At 32.7% G+C, this 10,086-nt stretch overlaps 1 protein-coding gene across 1 annotated transcript; it reads right to left on the bottom strand.

The window, feature by feature from the left end:
• Positions 1 to 1,275: 1,275 nt before the first annotated feature.
• LOC114327868 (calphotin-like) lies at positions 1,276 to 6,156 on the bottom strand. Its single transcript, XM_028276580.2, has 2 exons — positions 6,043 to 6,156; positions 1,276 to 1,854 (listed from the first exon to the last, which is right to left on the bottom strand). Exons 1-2 carry the CDS (start codon positions 6,055 to 6,057, stop codon positions 1,396 to 1,398), a joined length of 474 nt encoding a protein of 157 aa, XP_028132381.2. The 5' UTR covers positions 6,058 to 6,156; the 3' UTR covers positions 1,276 to 1,395.
• Between the last annotated feature and the right edge of the window lie 3,930 nt (positions 6,157 to 10,086).

Raw genomic sequence — 10,086 nt, 5'->3', positions numbered from 1 at the left:
GTCATTTGACATATTCTACATGTTCCACTCATTAAAACGCCCATTTGGTGATAAATAGCAGTCTGATTTTTGCATGAGAGTTTAATCTCTATTCGAAGAGTTTAAGTCTGTTCTGTCGGACAAAATACATGTGCCGTTTTCGTGGTCTGACCGTTCCAAATTTTTAACCTGTTCCACAATTAAAACTTCCCCTGTTCCAGTGTTCCCCTATATCAAAGTTTGTCCGACTAGACACCCTTAAGCTATTAACAAATTTTCAGCTTGCTATTAATCAACTTTTTTTTCATACGCGGGATCCAGACCTATTATGGTCTGATCCGATAGTGGGCGATGTTAATGCTCTTACGTCTAGTATTTGTTTAGGTATGATTTCTCTATTTGTAATTATATAGTCTATTGTTGATTGTTGGCCTTTCGTGTTTTGCCACGTGTATTTGTGTTGTGGAAAAAAAGTGTTGTTTATTCTCAACAAATTTTGGGTACAGAATTCATAAAAAAATTCAAAAAAAAATTCATAAAATAAAAGTTGCTTAGAATTACTAGGTTTATCCACTTCCAGACTTATTGTGAAGGTGATGATACTTTTCACCCCCGAGAAGTGGGTGAAAGTCACCCCGGAGCAAAAGCACACATCGGTACAATATCACTTTGTTTGACATGTTAACTATGTGTATTCGCTGTGTGCAAGTACTTGGAGTGGATACGAGAAACGATTGTGCTCGAGTGGCGGAGAAAACTTACAACTTTCTTAAATATTTCTTGAATAATTCATATTGTCAAATTGACGTATATTTCTGTCATTGAAGAAAATGGGATTTCGCAAATGCTGTGTTATAAATTGTAAAAATTATATATTGCTCCACAATATTGATGTGATATGCAATTATTAAAGTGAATTAAATGAGTATTTTGTTTGTAGTACTGTATTTTAAAAATTAATTTTATTTACTACGTTACTACATACCTGCAATGTGCAATGTTTACCTTTTAATAATATAACCTCAATCTTACTTTTTCTTCTTATTCTTTTTTTTGGGCTATGGCCTTGACAATTATCCAGTTACCAGGACTAATATAATTGGCCAATATAATTAAAAGTACTAAAAATGTTGCTGAGCTATGAAACCAGGTGCGCTCTTCCGAACTTGCACGGTCCCAATACCAAATTTCATGTCAATCCAACCGGTTCTTTAAAATTCGGAGGTTTTGCAACATTTTGCCATGAGTGAATTGATTAATAAGTTCATTAGGTACGTCCACTAACAGATACAAAAATTCATTTAAAAAAACTGAAATATATTTATCAATATATCAATATCACAATAATTATGCATGTAAAAAAACATAATTTTCAGTCTATAGATTGAAAATATCTAATATAAAACTATCATTTTACTACCATAAAACTGGTGCTGCTGCTGGAGCTACTGCATGCACCGATCTAGCATTCGGTACTGGCAACACATGCGCAGGTGGTCCAGGAATAACACCTACTGGAGCTACAGGTGCTGCAAATGGTGCTGAAAAAGCGGCTGGAGCAGGAAATACAGCAGGGGCTGCAAAGGGTGCAGATACAACAGGCGAATGCGCATGTACTAAAGGAGCTGCAACAGGCGCAGGTAAGGCTACAGGGTCTGTGAAAGGTAAACCTGGAACAATGTTTCTGGTTACTATAGCTGGGGGATTTAAAACTCCAGCGGCTAAAGGTGCTGCTAGTACGTTAAGTCCTCTAGTGAATGTACTGACTTGAGCAGCAAATGGTCGGATATTTGGGGGTGCTATTTGAGTGTATCTAAATGGAACTACACTGCACTCGATTTGGAAAGTGGCGAAAGCAAGAAGTAGCAATGTTAGCTAAAAATAAAAAAAAAACAAAATTAGTTTTTATTTTCGCTGGTTTTGAGGTCAAGAAAGCAGTTTGAGTTTCGAGGAAACATTATTTTAAAATAAACTCACTAAAAGTGCAAAAATTAAAATGTATAGAGCAGTGATTAACCAAGAATCTCAAAGGGTGCAAATTGAGAACAAAAATGTGCACAAAAATACAAAAATCTCATACAGATAGGACATCTATGAGTCGCTCAGAAGCAGAGTGGCCCAACTGATTTTTTTGTATAATTCAGGTAGGTAGTACAATAGGTGGCATTTTATCATATCTTTCATTTCAGAGTGGCTCAACTAACATTTAGTTGTATACCAAGAGATGACGCGACTTACTTGTACAGTTAGGCTACGTAAACATTTCACATGATCTAGTTATGGAAACGTGGCCCAAGTGACAGTTGGGCCAGTGTGCAGTATGATATTTTAGACATTGTCACTCTTGCCTTGTGTGTTTGTATCAGTCTCGTCTAGCGTTAATTCGTTCTTTAAAGTACTATCAGCCTTTTATACGGTTTATGTTTGTGCAATCTTGAGCAACGGTGAGTAAATTATTGTATTTTAGTGTAAATTAATAGTGATTGTAAATATCTCGGCTCAAAATTTAAATTAGGATTCTAAATTTTTTAAGATTATAACCTTAAAATTATAACCTTAAAATGAAGAAAGCAGGCTAGTTTTCTACTTAGACATATTTTCATAATATCTATGGTACGTTTATGGTTTTCTAAGCGATGTTGCCCAAAGTATAGGTTAGTCTTTAACTTAAAGACATTTTTGTAAAGGATTTTATTCAAAAGTTTTTTTTAAAGACATTTGATCACTTGAATTAATAATTAATAGAGAATATTTTTGTTATAGTTTGGAAATGCCGTTGTCGGATACATCCAGTACTCGTGAACCCAGTGAATTTGAAACAGATTCTGGCTCTGACTTCCATCCACCTTCTGATGCTGAGTCTTCTACAACTAGGGAAAGCTTCACAGAAGATGGACTTATGGAACCTGGATCAAGTAGGGGTAAAAAACGTAAGAAAAATAATTCAGTTTGGAAAAGATCTAAGTCTAAGTTGGAAAGAAATTCAGGAAAATCATATTTGAATTCTCGTGGTAGAATTGTGTCTAAGAAACAATTTTTTCATGGAGTTTGCAGCTGTCCACGAAAGTGTCATTTGTTGTTATCTCTTAAAGAAAGAAAAAATATTTTCCAAAGTTTCTACAACTTATCTGATTTTAATTTACAGACTGCTTACATTAATATACAAGTAAATGTTGTCAATAAAGGTCGACATACAGCAGCTCAAAACAATAATAAACGTTCTAAGACACGAATTTATACATTACCGAAAGAATCAGGTGATATGGTAACTGTTTGTAAATCATTTTTCAAAAAAGCTCTACAAGTTTCAGATGGAAGGCTCACCAGAGCTTTAATAAACAAATCAATAGGTGGCGAATTAATCACTCCGCCACTAGATAAAAGAGGCAAGCACCCCCCTAAGAATAAGACAAGGGAAACCGATATCCAAAATATAAAAGATTTCATTAACAAATTTGCCAAATATACATCACACTATAGCCGCAACAAAAATCCTAATCGAGAGTATCTGTCACCTGATTTAAATATCTCAAAACTTTTTGATTTGTATGTGCAAGGTGAAGAACCAGAAGTGAAGGTATCCAAATTCATCTTTTCGAAAATATTTAATGAAGATTTTAATCTTCATTTCCGTTATCCTCTCACTGACACTTGCAAACGATGTGACGCTTATAACATGAAAATAAAAAGCTGTGTAGGTGTAGAAAAAAGCAGAATGGAAATAGAGAAAGAGTTACACCTGCGGAAGGCAGAAGCAGCTCGAAGTGGAATGAAGGAAGATGCAGCCAAGAATAAAGATACCACAACAGTAATTGCATTTGATTTAATGAAAACTTTAGCTACTCCTAGTATTTCTACGGGAGTGGCTTATTACAAGAGACAGTTGTGGACGTATTGTTTTGGCATCCACAATCTAACGACAGGACAGATACACATGTATGTATGGCATGAAGGCATAGCCTCACGTGGCCCACAAGAAATTGGTTCTTGCATTTTACACTACGTAAAAACATATGTTAACACATCAGTTTTGATCTTGTACAGCGACCAATGCGGAGGTCAAAATCGAAATATTAAACTGGCATCTATTTGTACATACATGAGTGTCTCCAATACTTTCAGTCCCACAGTCATACATCACAAGTTTCTAGTTTCCGGTCACTCCTATTTGCCATGTGACAGAGACTTTGGAGTGATCGAAAAACAAAAACGATATTTTAAAGACATTTTTTTGCCAGACGATTGGGTGAAAGTTATTTCCAGTTCCAAAAAGAAGAACAAATTTCAGGTATTTAAAATGACCTCTGAAAATTTTAAGTGTACTGAAAAACTAGAGAAGTTACTTACAAACCGAAAAAAAGGAGAGCAAGATATAAAAGTAGAATGGCTTAAAATACAGTGGCTAATGTTCAAATCAGAAGAGCCATTCAAAATTTATTTTAAGTATTCTAATAACGAGAGTGTATTATTTAATTGTGTTGACGTCACAAAAAAAAGAACAGACGTCTTTCAGATAAAAAGAGAAGACTTCTACTTGGACATCCTCTATCCTGCTGGAAGACCCATAGAGCAACTAAAGTATAAAGACCTTCAGAGTCTTCTTCCTTACATTCCGCCGGTCTATCATGAATTTTACATAAACCTGAAGACAAACGTGGAGGCAGTAGATAATGATATTGGATCGGAAACAGATGAATAGGTGACCCAAGTGAAAGTTTTATGTTTTTTCGTAAAAGCTTAATATTTGACATAGTGGCCCAACTGACTTTTTTTTATAGAAAAAAAAGATTTTTTTTGTTAATTTTTTGCGCATTCGACTCATATAATGTATTAGGTTCCAGAAATGTTTGTGTAAGTGAATAAAATAATACTGTTTAATAAAAAAAACTGGTTTCATTTTTAGCTCAATTCTTTATTTGCCGATATCTCAAAACATCAATTTTACACTTAGGCCACTCTGCTTCTGAGCGACTCAGAATCTCAAAGGGTGCAAATTGAGAACAAAAATGTGCACAAAAATACAAAAATCTCATACAGATAGGACATCTATGAAGGAGAGATCTATAAACAGTTTTCAAGAAAATTTACAAATAGAAACAAGTGATAGGAACACCTAGGTGAAGACGTACATTGAGGACTAGACAATTACTATTACATTTGACTAGACTAGACTAAAGTACCTTAGATTCAAAGCCTCTAGAATGAATGTGAAAGCTGCTAATTTAGTAGGTAGATGGTATTGATGAAAATAGTTTCAATTAATGCAGTCAAATATTAAGTAGGTATGCCAGAAGATACATTGTCAATAACACATAACTGAAAACTTCAGAAAAGAGAAAAAGAAGACTTGTCCTGGAGTTATTAGCGACTAATTAGAACACGGACTTAGCATAAATACATCAAAGACAAAGTTACTTGTGATTAGTAAACAAGACGTTGGCTCTATGCAACTAATTGTCAACAATGAGCCGAATACAAAAGTTAAATACCTACGATGTTGGTTAAACGAGATCACCTGATGAAGAAATTAAAACTCGTGTAGAAATGGCAAGAGGAGCATTTATTAAACTTGGATCTATATTGAAAAAGTCTCAGCTGAATCTGGGGCATATAGTTAGAGGTAGCATATACTGGATACTGCAGTTAATACTCAACGGAAAGATCGAGGTAAAAAGTGGAATTGGAATGAAGGAATATTCATGGCTCCGAAACCTTTGTCAATGGACTAACTTATTAGCAGATAAATTGTTACATGCCACGCAAGTTCGAGAACAGTATCGGTAAATTGCCAAGGTACTCACGCCTAAAATTTGGGCACGATACCCAAAGAAGAAGAATTAGACCATAATAAAGACCCGAAACTAGTAATTTGAATAGTCAATAGTAAATTAATATGTATCTACACCATAGCAGAAGAGCTATAAGAAAAAAGTTATTTAAATATTGTAGGAAGGAGATGATAATGAAAATAAAGCTCCATGGAGATAAAGAAAGAAATCCATAAACTTTGTAATATACATTTTCTAGCTTCTCAATTGATAAATAATCTTATATTTTACTTACAGTTTTAAAACTCATCTTTACTGTCTAAGTAGTAAAGATATTGCCAGCTATTCCCTAATGAGTATATGTTTTAAATTAAACAATAATTGATTAACTGATCCTAAGGTCTTCAGATCTATTATTTATATACCTACTCTAAATAATTTCTAATCGTGCATAACAAAAATGTGAAATTGGTAAATTCGTCTTACTCACTTGTAGTTTGTAAAGTACGTGATACTTTTTCACTATCAAGGCAATATCCGTAAAAGGAATAGCAATATTAGTTAGATAATAAATTTATGTAACACTTTCATTGTCACCGACTTAATATAGATTGATGGACGTGCAACATATTGACCTACAAAATGTAATGCAATTATTAGGTACCCACTAAAACTGATTTTATGAATGAATAGGTTTCAATGTAATGAATTGGACAACAACTTAATCCACAAAATAACAATAATATAAAAAACGATTAATATCATGCAATTTTTGAAATCAGGAGAGGAGTTAGGCAGGGATGTACCATGTCTCCATTACTATTCAATGTATACAGTGAGCACGTAAAGGTTGGAATAAATTCATTTTTCTCGAAAATGGACGATTTTGGAAAAAAATACCGAAACTGGTCAATTTGTATTTTTAAATTACGACTTTTTGGCATATATATCATACTAGTGACGTCACCCATTTGGGCGTGATGAAAAAAAGTTTTTTGAATTTTTATTGACATAAAAAGAAGAAGATGTGTAATTTATTTAATTCAAAATACATTTTACTGCTCTCATAAAATAGAAAAAATGTTTATTTGAAAAAAAAATCATTGCTTTTCGCTTAAATTAAATGCTCAAATTGTCAAGAGGCAGGTGGGTGGCTGCTTTAATAATGAATTTGCAAAAAACAATATTTATTTGTCAAATAAACATTTTTTCCTGTTTTATGATAGCAGTAAAATGTATTTTGTATTAAATAAATTACATAGATTCTTCTTTTTACACCAATAAATTTAATTAAAAAAAAATTTTTTGGACACCCTGTATAAATAATTATGTTAATGTTTATTAAAGTGAATAGAGAATTGAATTACCTTTCAAATAAGCTATATCACGACCCCTATTCTTATTTTAAAAAGTCATCGATGACGTCATCACGCCGAAATGGGTGACATCACTAGTATGCATGCTATATGAGCATAATAGTATGATATATGCCAAAAAGTCGTAATTTAAAAATAAAAATCGACCTGTTTCGGGATTTTTTTCCAAAATTGTCCATTCTCCAGAAAATGAATTTATTTCAACCTTGACGTGCCCTCTGTATAGTGAATCCATTTTTGAAGAAGCATTAGGTACTGTCTGCAAGTGAAGGAATAATAATTAACGGGAGATCTATTAACAATACATGAAAAGATATGCAGATGCTACCGTGATTATGGCAAGCTCTGCAAACAACTCCAATCACTACTAAACGAAACAAACAGTTGTGAAAAATATGGACTAAAAATGAATATAAAAAGACTATATGATAATACATAACTAAGAAAACAAATATATATAATATAATACAAATACAAATAATTCAAAAACAGTTATTTATCGAAAAAATATTCTCAATAAAAATGTAGCATGGAAAAAAATGAAAAAAGTTGTGTATTCGTGATGTCTATAAACCCAGCAAAAGCAAAGTTGTAGCTCATGAAAAATACGATTTTATTCGTCCAATTCCAAATCGAATATTTCATCGTAAAATAACCAAAAAGCACTTTTCGGGAAAGACCTATTTAAACTTTTTTAAAGTGTTTAAATAAAGCTTTTATTTTAATTGTCAACTAAAGTTTCCAGCATTAAAAATAAGCGAGTTACTCTCAAAATATAGTTGGCCCCTTTTTTTGGTAAAAGAATCATGAAAATCTTCCCGTGTTTAGCTCCCCAAATAAAATTATTCGTTACCGCTTTACAAACAATTTACTTTACATATCTATTTTTTATATGATCTGTCAGTTTCACCGGTTTAAAGTGAGTATTTTTGAAAGGGTTATAGTTAAAAGGGCTTGAACGTATCACTAATCACGAATGTATGCAAACTTTGAACAACCAGATATTATCAACTAACTTTTGTTTTACAGAGAAACAAAATGAAACTAGCATATTTATAACAGTAAAACCTATATTTTTTTACTCTTTGAGATTTTTCGTATCACTAATACTTTTTACAGAACTATTAACAGAACTATTAACGAATGTTGGTACGATATTCAAAACTCGATTTTAGAGGATGTAAGGGAATCTTTAAAAACACCTACAATGTTGGGAAAAAATGACTGGATAAACCAAGAAATTCTAGACCTGATGGAAATTCGACGAAAATACAAAAATAGAAATATTATCAAATACCGTGAAATCAACAAACTCATAAAAAGAAAAATTAAACAGGCCAAATAATCCTGGCTCGAGAATTCATGTAAAGAAATACAAGACCTCCACAAAAAAGCATGACAATTTCAACCTCCACAAGAAACTTAAATATACCTCCGGAATTAGAAAACAGAAAAATGCTAACGTACTTAAAACCGCAGACGGAAAAATTTGTGATCACGAACAACAGTGCAAAGAATGGGAGAGACACATCAGTGACCTTTTTGCCGATTCTTCTCGAGAAAATGCTCCAAATACTACCTGTGACAACTAATTAGACAGAGGTCAAAGTATACTGAAGTCAGAAGTCATAAAAGCAATACAACAAGCCAAAAGCAATAAAGCACTTGGACCAGATCAAATCCCTGTTGAGTTACTTAAACTTTTAGATGAGGAAAACATTACCTACTTGACTACTTTTGACTACTTAACAAAATTTACAACGAAGGAAAAATACCAGATGATTGGTTGAAGTCACTGTTTATAACATTACCAAAGAAAAGCATGCCCACCAAATGCAGCGATTTTAGACTAATCAGTTTGATGAGTCACACACTTAAGATACTTTTACGTATTATACAAAACCGAGTATTCCTTCTGTGTGAAACTAGAATGGGTAATAAGCAATTTGGATTTAGAAATGGTCTAGGAACTAGAGAAGCATTAGGCCGCTATTATATTAGGCAACTGGTGACGCCACCAAGTTGCTCCACCAGTGACTCATGACGTCACGGGGCATTTAAGTAAATGAGACCTATTAGACTACGGCAACTGGTTGCGCCACCAGAAATTGTTGTCGATCTGGTGGCCGAACCAGTCCACCAGCCGGGTAACCGGGTCTGGTGGCGCCACCAAGCAGGGGCATTATGTTATATGGACCCTATTAGACTGAGCAACTGGTGTCGGCCACCACTAGTTCATTTGTATTGTAATCGAGTGCTTCGTATTTCTTTTCTATTAACTTCTATATTTTCTATTAACAAGCGTATATTTTTCTAAAACCTTTTTTGTTGATTTATAAATATGCTATATTAAAAAGTTCTTCTCGCAGATTTAGCCGTTAATTGTTTATTCATTGTTTAAACAATAAAAGCTCTTTTTATATTTTAGAAATATCGGCGAATTCATCACTTTACCTTGATCAAAAATGTTTCTATTTTGTTTTTAATTATGCTGAATCCGAATGTGACGTTAATTGGAAAATTTAAAAAAAATGAGCTTTTATATATAGGTACAGTATGTCTGCGTAACTTGGAACCATATGGGAAACTTTTTTTTTATTAATTTTACGAAAAAAAATATATTCTTTATAAAATGCTCTGCATAGTCTATGTTATACGAGGTATGTCAAAAAAATTGTATGTAAAGTACCTTTAGATTTCATAACATCGAAAATTGTTATTATGAAAACTTGTTAAGAATTAAAAAAACTATGTTTTGGGACTCATTAATTTTATTACATCATTCTAATTGAAGAAAAAAATGCAATTTTTTTTAAATTACTTATACCCAACATCATTTTATTACAAATATCTATAAGTATTTTATTATTAATTTTACGAAAAAAGTTATTTTTTACAAACAGCTTTATATGGTCTAAAATCTAAGATGCAATCATAATATATAAACTTTTATCAATTCTATA

Source organism: Diabrotica virgifera, chromosome 3 (genome assembly GCF_917563875.1).
Source record: "Diabrotica virgifera virgifera chromosome 3, PGI_DIABVI_V3a".
Lineage (NCBI taxonomy): Eukaryota > Metazoa > Arthropoda > Insecta > Coleoptera > Chrysomelidae > Diabrotica > Diabrotica virgifera.
This window is presented reverse-complemented; position numbering and strand designations above follow the sequence as displayed.